At 46.8% G+C, this 22,997-nt stretch overlaps 1 protein-coding gene across 1 annotated transcript in view; it reads right to left on the bottom strand.

Annotated features, from left to right (window-relative positions):
* LOC119970911 (adhesion G-protein coupled receptor G6-like) overlaps positions 1-22,997 on the bottom strand; it is a 319,332-nt gene that overhangs the window by 112,751 nt on the left and 183,584 nt on the right. The window contains exon 9 of the mRNA XM_038806021.1: positions 19,818-19,924. Within this exon, the coding sequence (XP_038661949.1) occupies positions 19,818-19,924 (107 nt within the window). The remainder of the gene's footprint in view (positions 1-19,817; positions 19,925-22,997) is intronic.

Raw genomic sequence — 22,997 nt, 5'->3', positions numbered from 1 at the left:
GCAAGTTTTTTACGCAGAGGGTGGTGAGTGCCTGGAACGCGTTGCCGGGGACGATGTGGAAGCAGATACATTAACAGCATTTAAAAGCATCTTGACAAATACATGGATAGGATGGGTATAGAGGGATACGGCACAAGGCTGAGGGTTTTGGCCAAGGTTGGTACCATGACCGGTACAGGCTTGGAGGGCCGAAGGGCCTCTTCCTGTGTTGTATTGTCCTTTGATGTTGACCCAGTGACAGTGAAGGAGTGGAGATGTATTTCCAAATCAAGGTGGTGAGTGACTTGGAGGGGAACTTCCAGGCGGTGGTGTTTAATATATAGATATAGTCCAGTTCAGTTTCTCGTCAGTGGTAATTCCTGTGGTGTTGATAGTGGGAATTCAGTGATGGTAATGTTATTGAATGTCAAGGGTGATGGTTATATTCTCTCTTGCTAGAAATGGTTATTGCCTGGCACTTGTGTGGTGCAAATGTGTAGGGCAGCACGGTAGCCTTGTGGATAGCACAATTGCTTCACAGCTCCAGGGTCCCAGGTTCGATTCTGGCTTGGGTTATTGTCTGTGTGGAGTTTGAACATCCTCCCCGTGTGTGCGTGAGTTTCCTCCGGGTGCTCCGGTTTCCTCCCACAGTCCAAAGATGTGCAAGTTGGGTGGATTGGCCATGATAAATTGCCCTTAGTGTCCAAAATTGCCCTTAGTGTTGGGTGGGGTTACTGGGTTATGGGGATAAGGGGGAGGTGTTGACCTTGGGTAGGGTGCTCTTTCCAAGAGCCGGTGCAGACTCAATGGGCTGAATGGCCTCCTTCTGCACTGTAAATTCTATGAAATGCAACTTGCTACTTGTCAGCTTAATCCTGGAAATGAAAAATGAAAATGAAAATCACTTATTATCACAAGTAGGCTTCAAATGAAGTTACTGTGAAAAGCCCCTGGTCGCCACATTCCGGCGCCTGTTCGGGGAGGCTAGTACAGGAATTGAACCCACACTGCTGGCCATCCTTGGACTGCTTTACAAGGCCAGCGATTTAGCCCTGTGCTAAACCAGCCCCTGGATATTGTCCAGGTTTTGCTGCATTTGGACATGGCATGCCTCAGTGTCTGAGGAGTCATGAATGATGCTGAACATTGTAGTTATCAGCGAACATCCCCACCTCTGCCCTTTATGCTGGCAGGAAGGTCATTGCAGCTGAAGATTGTTGGGCCTACGACACTACCTGAGGAACTCCTGCAGTTTTGTCCTGGAGTTGAAATGATTGATCTCCAACTACAGCAACCATCTTCCTTTACGGCAGAAATTACTCATTGACTCCAGTTTTGTTGGAGCTCATTGATGCCATACCCAGTCATATGCTGCCTGGACTTTTGGTGGCGGCCATTGGCTAAACGGCCATGTACCTGGTGGCTTCCGCTCAGGGAAACCTTTATTTGCCCATAAATCCCGGTCGGACCTTTGAAAGTGGTCCCGAGATCCCAATTCTCATTGGTGAACGTGTCAGTATTGTTTTGCGCAGCGTCTGGAATGCACGCAGCGAAAAGCAACAGAGGAGAACAAAAGCGCTGCAGGCTGACCGTGCGGCACTAGAAAGCACGGTTGAAGGTGCGATGGAGGCGGGCCCGGAGTCAGCACTTTCAGCCCAATTTTCTGCAGCTGAATTGATAGACTTTTTAACTGCTCAGTTCCAGAAACAGAGGTTGGAAACCTCTGAAGATCTGGCAAAGGCCACTGGTAAGTCGGCAGTGGAGAGAGGTGAGCAGCATTTAGAGGCTCAGGGGGTGTGTTGCTCAAAACAAATGTGAGAACCAGTAAACAGATGGGGTGTGGGGGACAAGGCGGTATGAAGAGGGCAAGGTTTGAACATTTCTTCTTTTTGGTCCTGCCTGGGGGGGGAGGGGGGAGGGGGGGGGGAGAGAGAGAGAGGAGGAGAAGGCGATATTGAAGTCTGTGTCAGTAGATACCTCACAGGGACCCCAAAGAGTGCATCTTGACGACCTCGGTAATTGGCTTAAGCAAAAAAATGGCTGATTATTGTTGATTATTGTCCACGTAGTGCCCCCTCATTCAGTAAGGTAATGTGGAATGTCCTGGGCCTGAATGGATCAGTTAAAAAGTTGAGCATATTGGGCCTCACGGTAGCATGGTGGTTAGCATCAATGCTTCACAGCTCCAGGGTCCCAGGTTCGATTCCCGGCTGGGTCACTGTCTGTGTGGAGTCTGCACGTCCTCCCCGTGTGTGCGTGGGTTTCCTCCGGGTGCTCCGGTTTCCTCCCACAGTCCAAAGATGTGCGGGTTAGGTGGATTGGCCATGCTAAATTGCCCGTAGTGTAAGGTTAATGGGGGGATTGTTGGGTTACGGGGTTACGGGGTTACGGGTATACGGGTTACGTGGGTTTAAGTAGGGTGATCATTGCTCGGCACAACATCGAGGGCCGAAGGGCCTGTTCTGTGCTGTACTGTTCTATGTTCTATGTTCTATGCTCATCTGAAGAACCTGTGGGCCGACTTGATATTTCTCCAGGAGACTCATTTAATGGTGGCGGACCAAATAAGACTGAGAAGGGAGTGGGTTGGTCAGGTTTACCAGTCAGGACTTGATATGAAGATGAGAGGGGTAGCTATGTTAATAAATAAGAGGATGTAGTTCTCAATGAAGAGGTTCACTGCTGATCCGAGTGGAAGATTTGTGTTGGTGAGTGGGTGGTTGGAGGACTCCCAAGTGATACTGTGCAATATATATGTCCCAAACTGAGACTATGTGGATTTTGTGAGGCAGGTTCTGTCCTGATCCTAGATCTAGATATACACAGATTCATCCAAGGTCGGGGGGGGGGGGGGATCTTCAACACAGTCTTGGACTCAGAGCTAGATTGATCATGCCTTAGAACCAGGAGCATATCGGCGATGGCTGGGAGCTGTCGAGATTTATGCAGCTTATGGGTGGCCTGTAAGGGGATGGCTTTTCCGCCCGCAGGCCCACCCAGTACGGAGCGTGGTCAGACACCACGATCGCCGAGTACTCTGTTCCCAGCAGTCTTGAAATCAATGTGTCGCTTTGGGAGGCCTCGGACGAGGGGGCTTCCTTTGCCAATTGTGGTGTCTGACCATGCTCCACACTGGGTGGACCTGTAAGTGGAAAAGCCATCCTTTTGCAGACCCCAGTGGAGATTGGACATTGGTCTCCTTGCGAATAAGGGAATATGTGAGAGGTTTGAAGGGACCATTTGTAACTATATGGATCAGAACGACACTAGGGGTGCTGTGGAAGGCACTGAAGGCTGAGGTTAGGGGAGAGCTCATCTCCATCCGGTCAGATAGACTAAGGAGCAAGAGGAACAAACAAGATTGGTGGAGGCAATCTTAGCAGTCAATTGTATTAACCTGGAATCACATCACGAGGCGCTGTTGACGGAGTGCCAGAGGCCCCAGATGGAGTTTAATCTGGTCACCTCAGATAAGGCTGTGAGACAACTGCGCAGAGCTAGGAGGTTTGTGTACGAACATGAGGAGAAGGTTGTCAGGATGCTAGCCCACCAACTGAGGAGACAGACAGCTGAGAGGGAAATAAGTAAATTAGGAACAAGGGTGAGGTGACAACGGACCTGGCAGGGATTAATAACATTTTTGAGTCTTTCTATCACGGACAATACCAATTTGAACCGCCGCCAGGGAATGAAAATTTGTTGGATGGGTTGAAGCTTCCGAGGGTGGATCAGGCGAAGGTGCATGGGTTTGGGGCCCCAGTAGGTCTGCGGAAGGTGCTGGGATGTGCGAGTTTGATGCAGTCAGGGAAGGCCCCGGGTCCGGACGTCATCATGATGCCCGTGGGAGGAAGTGAGATGGAGGTTGTGGTGTCAGTGGATGGCAAGAAGGCATTCGCCCGAGTGGAATGGGTATACTTATTTGACATTTTGGAGCATTTTGGGTTCGGACAGGAATTTGTGGACTCTATTAAGCTGTTGTGTAAATCCCTGAAAGCAAACATCTCTAATGGGGTCAACTTTCACTTTGCAATGCGGTACGAGGCGGGGTACCCACTCTCTCCTCTGCTCTGCGCTCTTGCGATTGAAACATTGGCAGTGGCTTTTCGGGCATCTCGGGAGTGGAGGGGTATTGAGCGGGGGGCAGGGGGAGTGGGGTCAGTGGAGCACCGGCTCTTTATATGTGGATGATCTCCTGTTGTGTATGTCTAATCCCATGGAGTCATTTGATAAGATTCTGGGGATTCTGAGTGAGTTTGGCTCCTTCTCCAGATACAAGCTTAATACGACGAAGAGAGAGATGTTACTGAGCTCCAGAGGACAGGAGGGGTATTTGAGTGGACTTCCATTTTGCCTGGCAAGAAAGACCTTTCACTATTTGTGGATTCAGGTGCCATGGGACCAGACTCAGCTTCACAAGGTAAATCTGGCAAGTTTAGTGGAAAGAATGAAAGAGCAGTTTAAACTATGGGACAGACCGCTGCTATCTCTGTCCGGGAGAGTCCAGACAATAAAGATGGTGATTGTACCGAGGTTCCTTTTTGTATTCTAGAATCTCCCAACTTCCCTCCCAAATCTTTTTTGGAAAGGTCAATAGGCTTAATCTGGGCTTTTGAGTGGGCGGTGAGGATTACCCATATTAAAAGAGTTTATCTGGAGAGGGGTAGACGAGGTGGTGGCTTGGCTCTCCCTAATTTTCAGAGTTACTACTGGGCTGCCAATATTTTCATGGTCCAGAAATGGGTGTTACATCAAGGGTCGGTGTGATGTCGGGTGGAAGAGGCGGAGACCTCCTTAAGAGCATTGGCTTCAGCTCGTCTTTCATTCTCACCAAGTAGGTACTTATCAAATCCAGTGTTAGTTTCCACTCTGATGGAATCAGTGCCAGCTACGTTATGGCCTGGAGGGCATGCACAGAAAGGCCTATATCTGTGGTAACCATAGATTTGTCCCAGAAAGATTGGATGCCAGGTTTACGAAGTTTGGGGATCAAATGCTTTGAGGACCTGTTTCTCGGTGGAAACTTTGCAGACCGAACTGAGCTGATGGAGGCTTACCAATTGCCCAGTGACAGTCAGTTCAAATACCTCAAGATATGGCTCTTTTTGAGGAAATAGGAAAGTTTGTTCCCAATGTTTGCTGCCCTTGGGTTTACAGGAGAGGCTCCTCTTGGAGTAGGATATTGGGGAACGCAAGATCTTCAATGTGTATGCCAAGTTGGCCAGGAAGGAGGAGGTTTCGATGGTGGCAATGCGGCAAAAATGGGAGGAGGAATTGGGAGGCACGGTGCGAGGTCGAATTTGGGAAGAAGCACTGCACAGGATTAATGCATCCTCATTGTGTGCTACACTTAATCTTATTCAGTTTAAAGTTGTGCATAGATAACATATGACACCGGCAAGGCTGAGCTGACTCTTCCCAGAAATGGCCGATCAGTGTGCCCGATGTGCCAGGTCCCCTGCAAATCATGTCCACATGTTCTGGTCCTGTCCAAAATTGGTAGGGAGGCCATGAGTGAGGTTTCAAGGTCACAGGAGTGTACCGGCAGGCAGGAAGGTGGTTTGAAGTGTGTCTACTTCAAAGTCAGGAGCATCCGGAATAAAGTGGGTGAACTTGCAGCATGGGTTGGTACCTGGAACTTCGATGTTGTGGCCATTTCGGAGACATGGATAGAGCAGGAACAGGAATGGTTGTTGCAGGTTCCAGGGTTTAGATGTTTCAGTAAGCTCAGGGAAGGTGGTAAAACAGGGGGAGGTGTGGCATTGTTAGTCAAGGACAGTATTAGGTGGCAGAAAGTGATGTGTTGGGTAGGCTGGGTCTATGTGGACTGCGTTTGATGCAGTATAGAGAGAGACAGGCTTCCAACATTTGATGAGAGGCAACACGATTTTATTTAACATCTAACAATATTACATGCTTAACTGTGGGTTGACACTATGCTGACTTGACTGGAGACCTAAGTTTAGCCTGACCAGGCTAACTGACTACCACATGGTGTTTGCACTGGCTGCTGCTCACAAGCTCTGACTGTCTCAGAGGCTGGATCCCGAGAGAGTGGGAAAACTGGTGCCCTCTGGCTTTATAGTGGTCGCGTCCTGTCTGGTGATTGGCTGCTGTGTTCTGTGTGCTCACTGGTCATCCTGTGTGTCAATCACTGCCTGTCTGCACTCCATCATATACATGGATGTATATTATGACAGAAAGGACGTCTGATGAGGACTTGTCTACTGAGGTAGTATGGGCTGAGGTTAAAAACAGGAAAGGAGAGGTCACCTGATTGGGAGTTTTCTATAGGCATCCGAAAAGTTCTAGAGATGTAGAGGAAAGGATTGCAAAGATGATTCTGGATAGGAGCGAAAGTAACAGGGTAGTTGTTATGGGGGACTTTAACTTTCAAATATTGACTGGAAACGCTATAGTTCGAGTACTTTAGATGGGTCAGTTTTGTCCAATGTGTGCAGGAGGGTTTCCTGACACAGTATATAGATAGACCAACAAGGGGCAAGGCCACATTGGATTTGGTACTGGGTAATGAACCAGGACAGGTGTTAGATTTGGAGGTTGGTGAGCACTTTAGTGATAGTGACCACAATTCAGTTATGTTTACTTTAGCGAGGGATTAGGCAAGACTTAGGATGCATAGGATGGGGAAGGAAACTGCAGGGGATGGGCACAATTGAAATGTGGAGCTCGTTCAAGGAACAGCGATTGCGTGTCCTTGACAAGTATGTACCTGTCAGGCAGGGAAGAAATGGTCGAGCGAGGGAACCGTGGTTTACTAAAGCAGTTGAAACACTTGTCAAGAGGAAGAAGGAGGCTTATGTAAAGATGAGACGTGAAGGTTCAGTTTGGGAGCTTGAGAGTTACAAGTTAGCTAGGAAGGACCTAAAGAGAGAGCTAAGAAGAGCCAGCAGGGGACATGAGAAGTCTTTGGCAGGAAGGATCAAGGAAAACCCTAAAGCTTTCTACAGGTATGTCAGGAATAAAAGAATGACTAGGGTAAGAGTAGGGCCAGTCAAGGACAGTAGTAGGAAGTTGTGCGTGGAGTCCGAGGAGATAGGAGAGGCGCTAAATGAATATCTTTCGTCAATATTCACACAGGAAAAAGACAATGTTGTCGAGGAGGTTACTGAGATACATGCTACTAGACTGGACGGGTTTGCGTTTCAGAAGGAGGAGGTGTGAGCAATTCTGGAAAGTGTGAAAATAGGTAAATCCCCTGGGCCAATGGGATTTATCCTAGGATTCTCTGGGAAGCTAGGGAGGAGATTGCAGAGCCTTTGGCTTTGATCTTTATGTCATCATTGTCTACAGGAATACTGCCAGAAGACTGAGGATAGCAAATGTTGTTCAAGAAGGGGAGTAGAGACAACCCCGGTAACTATAGGCCAGTGAGCCTTACTTCTGTTGTTGGCAAAGTCTTGGAAAGGATTATAAGACATAGGATTTATAATCATCGAGAAAGGAATAATTTGATTAGGGATTGTCAACACGGTTTTGTGAAGGGTAGGTCGTGCCTCACAAACCTTATTGAGTTCTTTGAGAAGGTGACCAAGCAGGTGGATGAGGGTAAAGCAGTTGATGTGGTGTATATGGATTTCAGCAAAGCATTTGATAAGGTTCCCCACGGTAGGCTATTGCAGAATATACGGAGGCATGGGATTGAGGGTGATTTAGCAGTTTGGATCAGAAATTGGCTAGCATAAAAAAAGAAATTGGCTAGCTGTAAGAAGATAGAGGGTGGTGGTTGATGGGAAATGTTCAGCCTGGAGTTCAGTTACGAGTGGCGTACCACAAGGACCTGTTTTGGGGCCACTCTGTTTGTTATTTTTATAAATGACCTGGAGGAGGGCGTAGAAGGATGGGTGAGTACATTTGCGGATGACACTAAAGTCGGTGGAGTTGTGGACAGTGCGGAAGGATGTTGCAGGTTACAGAGGGGCATAGATAAGCTGCAGAGCTGGGCTGAGAAGTGGCAAATGGAGTTTAATGCAGAAAAGTGTGAGGTGATTCATTTTGGAAGGAGTAACAGGAATACAGAGTACTGGGCTAATGGTAAGATTCTTGGTAGTGTGGATGAACAGAAAGCTTTCGGTGTCCATCTACACGATTCCCTGAAAGTTGCCACCCAGGTTGATAGGGTTGTTAAGATAGCGTACGGTGTGTTAGCTTTTATTGGCAGAGGGATTGAGTTTCGGAGCCATGAGGTCATGTTTCAGCTGTACAAAACTCTGGTGCGGCCGCATTTGTAGTATTGCGGGCAATTCTGGTCGCCACATTGTAGGAAGGATGTGGAAGTATTGGAAAGGATGCAGAGGAGATTTACCAGGATGTTGCCTGGAATGGAGGGAATATCATATGAGGAAGGGCTGAAGGTCTTGAGGCTGTTTTCGTTAGAGAGAAGAAGGTTAAGAGGTGACTTAATAGAGGCATACAAGATGATCAGAGGGGGGACATTGAGAGCCTTTTTCCTCGGATGGTGATGTCTAGCACGAGGGGACATAGCTTTAAATTGAGGGGAGATAGATATAGGACCGATGTCAAGGGTAGGATCTTTACTCAGAGAGTGGTAGGGGAGTAGAATGCCCTGCCTGCAACATTAGTGGACTCGCCAACATTAAGGGCATTTAAATGGTCATTGGAAAAACATATGGATGATAAGGGAATAGTGTAGATGGGCTTTAGATTGGTTTCACAGGTCGGCACAACATCGAGGGCCGAAGGGCCTGTACTGCGCTGTAATGTTCCTGCTTGTCCCTACGAGGGAACAAGCGGTCCTAGATCTTGTCCTGTGTAATGAGACAGGATTGATTCATGATCTCATAGTTAGGGATCCTCTCCTAAAGGAGCGATCACAATATGGTGGAATTTAAAATACAGATGGAGGGTGAGAAAGTAAAATCAAATACTAGTGTTTTGTGTTTAAACAAAGGAGATTACAAGGGGATGAGAGAAGAACTAGCTAAGGTAGACTGGGAGCTAAGACTTTATGGTGGAACAGTTGAGGAACAGTGGAGAACCTTCCAAGCGATTTTTCACAGTGCTCAGCAAAGGTTTATACCAACAAAAAGGAAGGACGGAAGAAAGAGGGAAAATCGACCGTGGATATCTAAGGAAATAAGGGAGAGTATCAAATTGAAGGAAAAAGCATATAAAGTGGCAAAGATTGCTGGGAGATTAGAGGACTGGGAAATCTTTAGGGGGCAACAGAAAGCTACTAAAAAAGCTATAAAGAAGAGTAAGATAGAGTATGAGAGTAAACTTGCTCAGAATATAAAAACAGACAGTAAAAGTTTTTACAAATATATAAGACAAAAAAGAGTGGCTAAGGTAAATATTGGTCCTTTAGAGGACGAGAAGGGAGTTTTAATAATGGGAAATGAGGAAATGGCTGAGGAACTGAACAGGTTTTTTGGGTCGGTCTTCACAGTGGAAGACATAAATAACATGCCAGTGACTGATAGAAATGAGGCTATGACAGGTGAGGACCTTGAGACGATTGTTATCACTAAGGAGGGAGTGATGGGCAAGCTAATGGGGCTAAAGGTAGACAAGTCTCCTGGCCCTGATGGAATGCATCCCAGAGTGCTAAAAGAGATGGCTAGGGAAATTGCAGATGCACTAGTGATAATTTACCGAAATTCACTAGACTCTGGGGTGGTCCCGGTGGATTGGAAATTAGCAAACGTGACGCCACTGTTTAAAAAAGGAGGTAGGCAGAAAGCAGGAAATTATAGGCCAGTGAGTTTAACTTCGGTAATAGGGAAGATGCTGGAATCTATCATCAAGGAAGAAATTGCGAGGCATCTGGATAGAAATTGTCCCATTGGGCAGACGCAGCATGGGTTCGTAAAAGGCAGGTCGTGCCTAACTAATTTAGTGGAATTTTTTGAGGACATTACCAGTGCAGTAGATAACGGGGAGCCGATGGATGTGGTATATCTGGATTTCCAGAAAGCCTTTGACAAGGTGCCACACAAAAGGTTGCTGCATAAGATAAAGATGCATGGCATTAAGGGTAAAGTAGTAGCATGGATAGAGGATTGGTTAATTAATAGAAAGCAAAGAGTTGGGATAAATGGGTGTTTCTCTGGTTGGCAATCAGTAGCTAGTGGTGTCCCTCAGGGATCCGTGTTGGGCCCACAATTGTTCACAATTTACATTGATGATTTGGAGTTGGGGACCAAGGGCAATGTGTCCAAGTTTGCAGATCACACTAAGATGAGTGGTAAAGCGAAAAGTGCAGAGGATACTGGAAGTCTGCAGAGGGATTTGGATAGGTTAAGTGAATGGGCTCGGGTCTGGCAGATGGAATACAATGTTGACAAATGTGAGGTTATCCATTTTGGTAGGAATAACAGCAAACGGGATTATTATTTAAACGATAAAATATTAAAGCATGCCGCTGTTCAGAGAGACTTGGGTGTGCTAGTGCATGAGTCACAGAAGGTTGGTTTACAAGTGCAACAGGTGATTAAGAAGGCAAATGGAATTTTGTCCTTCATTGCTAGAGGGATGGAGTTTAAGACTAGGGAGGTTATGTTGCAATTGTATAAGGTGTTAGTGCGGCCACACCTGGAGTATTGTGTTCAGTTTTGGTCTCCTTACTTGAGAAAGGACGTACTGGCGCTGGAGGGTGTGCAGAGGAGATTCACTAGGTTAATCCCAGAGCTGAAGGGGTTGGATTATGAGGAGAGGTTGAGTAGACTGGGACTGTACTCGTTGGAATTTAGAAGGATGAGGGGGGATCTTATAGAAACATTTAAAATTATGACGGGAATAGATAGGATAGATGCGGGCAGGTTGTTTCCACTGGCGGATGACAGCAGAACTAGGGGGCATAGCCTCAAAATAAGGGGAAGTAGATTTAGAACTGAGTTTAGGAGGAACTTCTTCACCCAAAGGGTTGTGAATCTATGGAATTCCTTGCCCAGTGAAGCAGTTGAGGCTCCTTCATTACATGTTTTTAAGGTAAAGATAGATAGTTTTTTGAAGAATAAAGGGATTAAGGGTTATGGTGTTCGGGCCGGAAAATGGAGCTGAGTCCACAAAAGATCAGCCATGATCCAATTGAATGGCGGAGCAGGCTCGAGGGGCCCGATGGCCTACTCCTGCTCCTAGTTCTTATGTTCTTATGTTCTAATGTTCTGGGAGGGAATCATGGATATATTTTCTCAAGTGGTGGGAATGGTGGAACGCCTTCTCCATGGGTGGCTATTTTGAGTATCTGAAGATCCAGGTGTTTTGGTGGGGAAGGAAGCTTTTGACTCCATACGACCCCAGAGGAGTATTTTGCTAAACTGGTGGTCCTCAAATACACCACGTATTGCATCACGGGTGGGGGACCTTGCTGTAAGAATGTAAGATCTAGTAGCAGGAGTAGGCCATCTGGCCCTTCGAGCCTGCTCTGCCATTCAATGAGATCATGGCTGATCTTTTGTGGACTCAGCTCCACTTTCCTGCCCGAACATCATAACCCTTAATCCCTTTATTCTTCAAAAAACTATATATATTTATCTTGGAAACATTTAATGAAGGAGCGTCACCTGCTTCACTGAGCAGGGAATTCCATAGATTCACAACCCTATGGGTGAAGAAGTTCCTCCTAAGCTCAGTCCTAAATCTACTTCCCCTTATTTTGAGGCTGTGCCCCTAGTTCTGCTTTCACCCGCCAGTGGAAATAACCTGCCCGCATCTATCCTATCTATTCCCTTCTTAATTTGATATGTTTCTATAAGATCCCCCCTCATCCTTCTAACTTCCAACGAGTACAGTCCCAGTCTACTCAACCGTTCCTCGTAATCCAACCCCCTCAGCTCTGGGATTAACCTAGTGAATCTCCTCTGTACACCCTCCAGTACCAGTACGTCCTTTCTCAGGTAAGGAGACCAAAACTGAACACAATACTCCAGGTGTTGGCCTCAAGGCCACACTAACACCTTACACAGTTGCAGCATAACCTCCCTAGTCTTAAACTCCATCCCTCTAGCAATGAAGGACAAAACTCAATTCGCCTTCTTCATCACCTGGTGCTCCTGTAAACCAACTTTTTGCGACTCATGCACTAGCACACCCAGGTCTCTCTGCACAGCAGCATGTTTTAATATTTTATAATTTAAATAATCATCCCTCTTGCTGTTATTCCTACCAAAATGGATAACCTCACATTTGTCAACATTGTATTCCATCTGCCAGATCCTAGCCGATTCATTTAAACTATCCAAGTCCCTCTGCAGACTTCCAGTATCCTCTGCACTTTTTGGTTTACCACTCATCTTAGTGTCATCTGCAAACTTGAACACATTGCCCTTGGTCCCCAACTCCAAATCATCAATATAAATTGTGAACAATTGTGGGCTCAACACGGATCCCTGAGGGACACCACTACCTACTGATTGCCAACCAGAGAAACACCCATTTATCCCAACTCTTTGCTTTCTATTAATGAACCAATCCTCTGTCCATGCTACTACTTTACCCTTAATGCCATACATCTTTATCATATGAAGCAACCTTTTGCGTGGCACCTTATGAAAACGTTTCTGGAAATCCAGATATACCACATGCATTGGCTCCCCATTGTCTACCGCTCTGGTAATGTTCCCAAAAAATTCCACAAAATTAGTTAGGCACGACCTGCCCTTTATGAACCCATGCTGCGTCTGTCAAGGACAATTTCCATCCAGATGCCTTGCTATTTCTTCCTTGATGATAGATTCCAGCATCTTCCTTACTACCGACGTTAAGCTAACTGGCCTATAATTACCCGCTTTCTGCCTACCTCCTTTTTAAAATAGTGGTGTCACGTTTGCCAATTTCCAATCCGCCGGGACCACCCCAGAGTCTAGTGAATTTTGGTAAATTATCACTAGTGCATTTCCCTAGCCATCTCTTTTAGTACCCTGGGATGCATTCCATCAGGGCCAGGAGACTTGTCTACCTTTAGCCCCATTAGCTTGCCCATCACTACCTCCTTAGTGATAACAATCATCTCAAGGTCCTCACCTGTCATAGCCTTATTTCCATCAGTCAGTGACATTTTATTTGTGTCTTCCACTGTGAAGACAGACCCAAAAAACCTGTTCAGTTCCTCAGCCATTTCCTCATCTCCCATTATTAAATCTCCCTTCTCATCCTCTAAAGGACCAATATTTACCTGAGCCACTCTTTTTTTCTTTTATATATTTGTAGAAACGTTTACTATCTGTTTTAATATTCTGAGCAAGTTTACTCTCATAATCTATCTTACTCTTCTATCTAGTATTTTTAGTAGCTTACTGTTGCCCCCTAAAGATTTCCCAATCCTCTAGTTTCCCCACTAATCTTTGCCACTTTGTATGCTTTTTCATCCAATTTGATACTCTCCCTTACATATCCACGGTCGACTTTCCCTCTTTCTACCGTCCTTTTTGTTGGTATAAACCTTTGCTGAGCACTGTGAAAGATCGCTCGGAAGGTTCTCCACTGTTCCTAAACTATTTCACCAGAAAAGTCTTTGCTCCCAGTCTACCTCGGCCAGCTTTTCTCTCATCCCATTTTAATCTCATTTGTTTAAGCACAAAACACTAGTTTTTGATTTTACCTTCTCACCCTCCATCCGTATTTTAAATTCCACCATATTGTGATCACTCCTTCCGAGAGGATTCCTAAGTATGAGATCATTAATCCACCCTGTCTCATTACACAGGACGAGATCGAGGATCACTTCTTCCCTCGTAGGTTCCATTACATACTGTTCTAGGAGACTTATCGCGGATACATTCTGTAAACTCCTCCTCAAGGCTGACTAGACTGACCTGGTGAAACCAATCGACATACAGATTAAAATCCCCCATGATAACTGCTGTACCATTTCTACATGCATCAGTTATTTCTTTGTTTATTGCCTGCCGCACCGTAATATTACTATTTGGTGGGGTATAGACTACTCTTATCAGTGACTTTTCGCCTTTCTATTCCTGATTTTCACCCAAATGGATTCAACCTTATCGCCCATAGCACCGATGTCATCCCTCTCTACTGCCCGAATGTCATCCTTAAATAACAGAGCTCACTGAGCTAAATCGCTGGCTTTTAAAGCACACCAAGCAGGCCAGCAGCACGGTTCGATTCCCATAGCAGCCTCCCCGGACAGGCGCCGGAATGTGGTGACTAGGGGCTTTTCACAGTAATTTCATTGAAGCCTACTCGTGACAATAAGTGATTTTCATTTTCATGATATTGTAAGACTTCTTACTTTGGGAAGAGATGTCGACTATCTGATATGTAAATACGCTCGAGCAGAAAGTCAAGAGAGGAGGAGGGCCGGAGTTGCTGATCTCTGGAGTTCGTACCCCACAAATTATCGCACAAGAACTACACTGAATTGTCCGGCACGTTCAAGCTGATACAGCAATTTACATTGGAAACTTCTCATGTCGAACCAGAATAGCTACCGATGGTTAGAAGGACCTCCTGCTGATTAACATGTACCGTCAACCCTTAGGTGATGAACCAGTACTCCTCCATGTTGAACACAACTTGGAGGAAGCACTGAGGGTGGCAAAGACCATGATGTACTCTGAGTGGGGGACTTCAATATCTATTCATAGTATCATGGAATTTATAGAATCATAGAAGGAGGCCATTTGGTCCATCGAGACTGCACCAGCCCTTGGAAAGAGCACCCCATTTAGGCCCACACTTCCAACCTACCCAGTAACCCAGTAACCCCACCTTACCTTTTTGGACACAAAGGGCAGCATGGCCAATCCACCTAACCTGTACATCTTTCGTGACTTGCAGGAGGAAACCAGAGCATCCGGAGGAAACCCACGCAGACATGGGGAGAGCGTTCAGACTCCGCATAGACAGTGACCCAAGCCAGGAATCGAACCTGGCACCCTGGAGCTGTGAGGCAACTGTGCCACCCATTGTGCTACCATGCTGCCTATCTATTACCACGATTGGTTCGGTAGAACTGCTACAGACTGAATTGGCTATGATCTAAAGCACATAGGGCGGGATTCTCCCTGCCCTGGGCCGGGCCGGAGAATCCTCAGGACCAGGCCATGCCACCACGACGGCAGCACACGATTCTCTGCAGAGCAGAGTCGTGGGCCACTCCACGCAGACCCCCTGCGATTCTCCAGCCCAAATGGGCCAAGTGGCCTTAAAAAAAAAAACGAGTCCCGCTGGCGCCGTTCTAACCTGCTCTGAGCCAGCGGGACCTCGGCATTGAAGGGTTGGGTGTCAGCCTGTGGGGGGGGGGGGGGGGGGGGGGCCTCCGATGTGGCCTGGCCAGCGATGGGACCCACCAATTGGCTGGCCGGCCTTTGGCTGTGGGCTTCCTTTCCTACGCGCTGGCTTCTGTAGTCCTGCGCCATGTTGCGTCGGGGCCCGCATTGAAGGAGGCCACTGCGCATGCGCGTGGTGGCGACTGCGCATGCGCGGATCCCGCAGTGCACAGTTTGTGCCAGGATGGGCAGCTGGAGCGGCGCGAACTGCTCCAGTGCCGTGCTGGCTCCCTGTAGGGGCCAGAATTAGTCCTGGCAGCGGCCCATTCACGCCGTCGTAAAACGCGACGGTGTTTACGACGGCATGGACACTCTGCCGCGGGATGGGAGAATCCCGCCATAGTTGCTAGTCTGGGTCTGTGGCTGGTGTTGAGAGAACCAACAAGAGGTAAATACATATTTGGCCTCATCTTCACCAATCTGCCTGCCGCAGATGCATCTATCCATGACAGTAACAAAGAACAAAGAAAATTACAGCACAGGAACAGGCCCTTTGGCCCTCGCAGCCTGCGCCAATCCAGATCCTTTATCTAAACCTGTTGCCGATTTACCAAGATCTACTTCTCTCTGTTCCCCACCTGTTCATATATCTGTCCAGATGCATCTTAAATGATGCTATCGTACCCACCTCTACCACCTCCACTGGCAAAGCATTCCAGGCACCCACCACCCTCTGCATAAAAAACTTTCCACGCACATCTCCCTTAAACTTTCCCCCTCTCACCTTGAAATCGTGACCCCTTGTAATTGACACCCCCACTCTTGGAAAAAGCTTGCTGCTATCCACCCTGTCCATTCCATACCTCTCATAATTTTGTAGACCTCAATCAGGTCTCCCCTCAACCTCCACCTTTCCAACGAAAACAATCCTAATCTACTCAACCTTTCTTCATCGCTAGCACCCTCCATACCAGGTAACATCCTGGTTAAACTCCTCTGCACCCTCTCTAAAGCACCCACATCCTTCTGGTAATGTGGTGACCAGAATTGCACGCAGTATTCCAAATGTGGCCTAACCAAAGTCCAATACAACTGTAACATGACCTGCTGACTCTTGTACTCAATACCCCGTCCGATGAAGGCAAGCATGCTGTATGCCTTCTTGACCACTCTATCAACCTGCATTGCCACCTTCAGGGTACAATGGACCTGAACTCCCAGATCTCTCTGGACATCAATTTTCCCCAGGACTCTTCCATTGACCATATAGTCTGCTCTTGAGTTAGATCTTCCAAAATGCATCACCTCGCATTTGCCTGGATTGAACTCCATCTGCCATTTCTCTGCCCAACTCTCCAATCTATCTATATTTTGCTATATTCTCTGACAGTCCACCTCGCTATCTGCAACTCCACCAATCTTAGTATCATCTGCAAACGTGCTCATCAGACCACTTATACCTTCGTCCAGATCATTTATGTATATCACAAACAACAGTGGTCCGAGCATGGATCCCTGTGGAACACCACTAGTCACCTTTCTCCATTTTGAGACACTCCCTTCCACCACTACTCTCTGTTTCCTGTTGCCCAGCCAGTTCTTTATCCATCTAGCTAGTACACCCTGAACCCCATACGACTTCACTTTTTCCATCAACCTGCCATGGAAAACTTTATCAAATGCTTTACTGAAGCCCATGTATATGACATCTACAGCCCTTCCCTCATCAATTAACTTTGTCACTTCCTCAAAGAATTCTATTAGGTTTGTAAGACATGACCTTCCCTGCACAAAACCATGCTGCCTATCACTGATTTTCTTCCAAATGTGAATAGATCCTATCCCTCAGCATCTTCTCCAATAGTTTGCCTACCACTGACGTCAAGCTCACAGGTCTATAATTCCCTGGATTATCCCTGCTACCCTTCTTAAACAAAGGGACAACATTAGCAATTCTCCAGTCCTCCGGGACCTCACCCATGCTCAAGGATGCTGCAAAGATATCTGTTAAGGCCCCAGCTATTTTGACCCTCGCTTCCCTCAGTAACCTGGGATAGATCCCATCCGGTCCTGGGGACTTGTCCACCTTAATGTCTTTTAGAATACCCAAAACTTCCCCCTTCCATATGACAACTTGACCTAGAGTATTTAAACATCCATCCCTAGCCTCAACATCAATCATGTCCCTCTCCTTGGTGAATACCGATGCAAAGTACTCATTAAGAAGCTCACTCATTTCCTCTGACTCCACGCATAAATTCCCTCTTTTGTCTTTGAGTGGGCCAATCCTTTCTCTAGTTACCCTCTTGCTCCTTATATACGAATAAAAGGCTTTGGGATTTTCCTTAACCTTGTTAGCGAGAGATATTTCATGACGCCTTTTAGCCCTCTTCATTGTGCGTTTGAGATTTGTCCTACTTTCCCGATATTCCTCCAAATCTTGATCAGTTTTGAGTCGCCTCGATCTTACATATGCTTCCTTTTTCATCTTAGCTAGTCTCACAATTCCACCCGTCATCCATGGTTCCCTAATCTGGCATTTCTATCTCTCATTTCCACATGAACATGTCTGTCCTGCACTCTAATCAACCTTTCCTTAAAAGACTCCCACATTTCAAATGTGGATTTACCTTTAAACAGCTGCTCCCAATCCACATTCCCGAGCTCCTGCCGAATTTTGTTACAGTTGGCCTTTCCCCAATTTAGCACTCTTCCTTTAGGACCACCCTCGTCTTTGTCCATGAGTATTCTAAAACTTACAGAATTGTGATCGCTATTCCCAAAGTAATCGACGACTGAAACATCAACCACCTGGCCGGGATCATTCCCCAACACCAGGTCCAGTATGGCCCCTTCCCGAGTTGGACTATTTACATACTGCTCTAAACAAACTCTCCTGGATGCTCCTTACAAATTCTGCTCCATCTACGCTCCAACACTACATGAGTCCCATTCAGTGTTGGGGAAGTTAAAATCTTCCATCACAACCACCCTATTGCTCCTACATTGTTCTATAATCTGTCTACATATTTGTACCTCTACTTCACGCTCGCTTTTGGGAGGCCTGTAGTAAAGTCCCAACAATGTTACTGCACCCTTCCTATTTCTTAGCTCTGTTCATATTGCCTCAGTGTTCGAATCCTCCATCGTGCCCTCCTTAATCTCTTAACGGTAGGAATGACCTCAGCACAGTCCTGTGGAGACCAGATCTCATCTTCACATTGAGGATACCGTCCATTGTGTTGAGTGGCACTGCCATCATGTTAAATGGGATAGACTTCAAAGACTGGGCATCCATGAGGCACAGTGGGCCATCAGCAGAATTGTATTCAACCACAATCTGTAACCTCATGGTCAGGCATATCCTCCACCATTACCAACAAACCAGAGAATTAACCCAGGTTCAAGGAAGACATGTTAGGAGCAGCATCAGACATAACTAAAATTGAGTAGCAACCTGTTGAAGCTACTTGTGTCGCAAACAGCATAAGCAGTCAGCGATAGACAGAGTGAATTTATTCAACAACCAACGCATCAGATCTAAGCTCTGCAGCCCTGCCACAACCAGCCGTGAATGGTGGTGGACAATTAAACAATTAAATGGTGAAGAGACTAAATGATGGAGGAGCCCAGCACATCAGCGCAAAAGCCAAGCCTGAAGTATTCTTAACAATCTTCAGCCAGAAATGCTGAATGAATGATCCATCTCATCCTCCTCAGGCTCCCCAGCATCACAGATCCCAGTCTTCAGTCAATTTGTTTCATTCCCTGTGAAGCTGAAGGCACTGAATATTGCAAAGGCTATGGGCTCTGACAATATTCCGGCAATTGTACTGAAGGCTTATTCTCCGGAACGTGTCACACCCCGAGCCAAGCTGTTCCAACACAGCTACAGCACTGGTATCTAGCCGGCAATGTGGAAAGTTGCCCAGGTATGTCCTGTATTAAAAAAGCGATACACCAATTACTGCCCCATCTGTCCAGTCTAGATCACCAGTGAAGTGATGGAAAGGGTCATCAACATCACAATTTGGTTTATAAAAACCTGCTCACTAGTTTGTTTAGACTATTGATCCCATTGCAGTCTTGATTCACACATGGACTCCAGAGGTGCCCTGAACATCAAGGCAGCATTCAACTGAGTATGGCATCAAGGAGCCTGAAGAAAACAGGAATCAGTCAAAACTGAAGCCCCAACAACACTCAAGAAACTTGACACCATCCGACAAAGCAGCCTTCTTGATTGGCACGCCATAGACAACATCCACTCCCTCCACCACCAATGCAAAGTGGCAGCCGTGTGTATCATCTACAAGATTTACTGCAGGATCTCACTAAGGCTCCTGAGACAGTTAAGGAAATTGTTACAAATAATATGTTCCAGGACAACATTATCCAATATGTTCCAGATGATTGTCTGAATTAATTCTAAAAATTCATACACAACTATCAAAATAAATTGGACAAAATCTATCAAACAAGAGAAGAATAAAATCAATTGATCTGAATAACGGTTGTGTTGGTGCAACAACACAATAATTATTAGAAGTATGATCAACATAATTTGGGACACATCATAACTTCTGTGGCTGACTACAGGCCTATGACATGAGGCTCAATACATACCAACAACACAGCAAAGAAAGTTAGGTGGTTGCAGGAGCAGATGGTCTGATTGCCATTAGTTTTGGTTGTACAGCCAGAAACATTCCAATGACTTGCACCTGCAGAATCTGGAACAGAAGATTGTCAGGTTAAAATCATTACTTGACATTGGCATGAAGTAATGCAGATACAAAGGGGGACTGTTTCATAGAAAAGAAAAAAATATGAGGAGGAGGCCATTCGGCCCTTCAAGCTCACTCTGCCATTCATTCTGATCATCCAATTCAATAGCCTAATCCCGCTTTCCCCCATATCCTTTGATCTCCTTTGCCCTAAGTGCGATATCCAACTGCTTCTTGAAACCATACAATGTTATCAGACTCAAATACTTCCTGTGGTTACAAATTCCACAAGCTTATCACTCTCTGGCTGAAGAAATTTCTCCTCATCGCTGTCTTAAATAGTCTGCCCCGAATCCTCAGACTATGACCCCTGGTTCTGGACACACTTACCATTGTGAACATCCTTCCTGCATCAACCCGGTCTAGTGCTGTTTGAATTTTATAGGTTTCTATGAGATCCCCCCTCATTCTTCTGAACTTCAGCAAATACAATCCTAGCTGATTCAATCTCTCCTCGTACATCAGTACTGCCAACCCAAGACTCAGTCTGGTAAACCTTCACTCCCTGTATAGAACTGCACACAATATTCCAGGTGTGGCCTTACCAAAGCCCTGTATAATTACAGCAAGACATCGCTGCTACTATACCCTAATCTTCTCGCAAGAAAGGGTAGGATACCATTTGCCTTTTTTACCGCCTGCTGCAACTGCATGCTTACCTTTAGGGACTGGTGTACGAAGACACCCAGGTTTCGTTGCAAGTTATCCTCTCCTAATTTATGGCCAATCTGATAACAGTCTGCCTTCTTGTTTTTGCTACCAAAGTGGATAACCTCACATTTATCCAAATTATACTGCATCTGCCATTCATTTGCCCACTCACTCAACTTGTCCAAATTACACTGAAGGATCTCTAGCATCCTCTTCACATGTCACCCTCCCACCCAACTTGGTGCCATCAACAAATTTGGAGATCTGATAATTTGTTCCCTCATTATAATCATTAATATATGTTGTGAATAGCTGGGATCCTAACACCGATCCCTCCGGTACCCCATTATTCACTGGCTGCCAATTTGAAAAAGACCCAGTAAATACTACTCTTTGTTTCCTGTCTGCTAAACAGTATCTATCCATATCAATATAGTACCTCCAATCCCATGATCTTTAATTTTACATGCTAATCTTTTATGCGGGACTTGGTCAGAAACCTTCTTAAAGTCCAAATACACCACATCGACTGGCTCCCCTTCATCAATTCTATTAGCTACATCCACGAAAAAGCATAATTTCCCCTTCATAAATCCATGCTGACTCTGTCCGATCCTGCCACTGTTTTCCAATTGCTCTGCTATAAAATCTTTGATAATGGATTCTAGTATTTTCCCCACTATTGACGTCAGGCTTACTAGTCGATAATTCCCTGCTTTCTCTCGACTACCCTTTTTAAATAGTCGTTACATTATCCACCCTTCAATCTTCAGGAACTGTTCCGCAGTCTATAGAAGCCTGGAAGATGATCACCAATGCATCCACTATTTCTAGAGCCACTTCCTTCGGTACCCAGCGATGTAGATTATCAGTCTTCATCCCATCAATTTCCTCAACACCAGTTCTCTGCTGATATTGATCACCTTCAGTTCCTCCTTCTCACTAAACTCTGCATTCCCAACATTTCTTTTCTTCAGTATTTACAAATAAGAGGGGCAACATTGTTGGAGAGGACAGTGTGAAACAGACTGGTTAGCTTGAGGAGATATCTGTTAGGAAGGAAGATGTGTTGGGCATTTTGAAAAACTTGAGAATAGACAAGTCCCCCGGGCCTGACGGGATATATCCAAGGATTCTATGGGAAGCAAGAGATGAAATTGCAGAGCCGTTGGCAATGATCTTTTCATCCTCACTGTCAACAGGGGTGGTACCAGGGGATTGGAGAGTGGCGAATGTTGTGCCCCTGTTCAAAAAAGGGAATAGGGATAACCCTGGGAATTACAGGCCAGTTAGTCTTATTTCGGTCATAGGCAAAGTAATGGAAAGGGTACTGAGGGATAGGAGGCGCAATTCTCCAACCCCCCGCAGGGTCAGGGAATCGCACGGGGCCTTCGTAAATCCCGCTCCAGCCGTGGCCGGAATTCTCCGCCACCCGGGAATCGGCGGGGGTGGGAATCGCGCCCCGCCGGTCGGCGACCACCCCGCGGCGATTCTCCGGCCCGCGATGGTCCGAAGTCCCGCCGCTGTCAGGCCTCTCCCGCCGACGTGGTTTGAACCACCTCTGTGCTGTCAGGAGCAGGCGGTACGAGCGGGCCCCGGGGTCCTGGGGGGGGACGCGGGACGATCGGACCCCGGGGGGTGCCCCCACGGTGGCCTGGCCCGCAATCGGGGCCCACCGATCTGCGGGCGGGCCTGTGCCGTGGGGGCATTCTTTTTCTTCCACCGCCGCTACGGCCTCCACCATGGCGGAGGCGGAAGAGACCCCCTCCACTTCGCATGCGCCGGTGGTGATGTCAGCGGCCGCTGATGCTCCGGTGCATGCGTGGACGCACGCTGACCGGCGAAGGTCTTTCGGCCAGCCCCGACGCCAGCCGGCGTGGCGCCAAAGGCCGTTGGCACTAGTCGGCGGAGCGGCAGCCACTCCGGCGCGGGCCTAGCCCCTAAAGGTGCGGAGATTTCCGCACTTTTTGGGAGGCCCGACGCCGTAGTGGTTGGCGCCACTCCGGTATGCCAGGACCCCCTGCCCCGCTGGGTAGGGGAGAATACCGCCCAGGATTTCTGAGCATCTGGAAAAACACTGCTTGATTAGGGATAGTCAACATGGATTTGTGAGGGGTAGGTCTTGCCTTACAAGTCTTATTGAATTCTTTGAGGAGGTGACCAAACATGTGGATGAATGGTAAAGCAGTGGATGTAGTGTACATGGATTTTAGTAAGGCATTTGATAAGGTTCCCCATGGTAGGCTTATGCAGAAAGTAAGGATGCATGGGATAGTGGGAAATTTGGCCAGTTGGATAATGAACTGGCTAACCAATAGAAGTTAGAGAGTGGTGGATGGCAAATATTCAGCCTGGAGCCCAGTTACCA

The sequence above is a fragment of the Scyliorhinus canicula genome, chromosome 9 (genome assembly GCF_902713615.1).
Source record: "Scyliorhinus canicula chromosome 9, sScyCan1.1, whole genome shotgun sequence".
In the NCBI taxonomy this organism is placed as follows: domain Eukaryota; kingdom Metazoa; phylum Chordata; class Chondrichthyes; order Carcharhiniformes; family Scyliorhinidae; genus Scyliorhinus; species Scyliorhinus canicula.
Note: the sequence above shows the minus strand (reverse complement) of the source record. Positions and strands in the feature narration are given on the sequence as shown.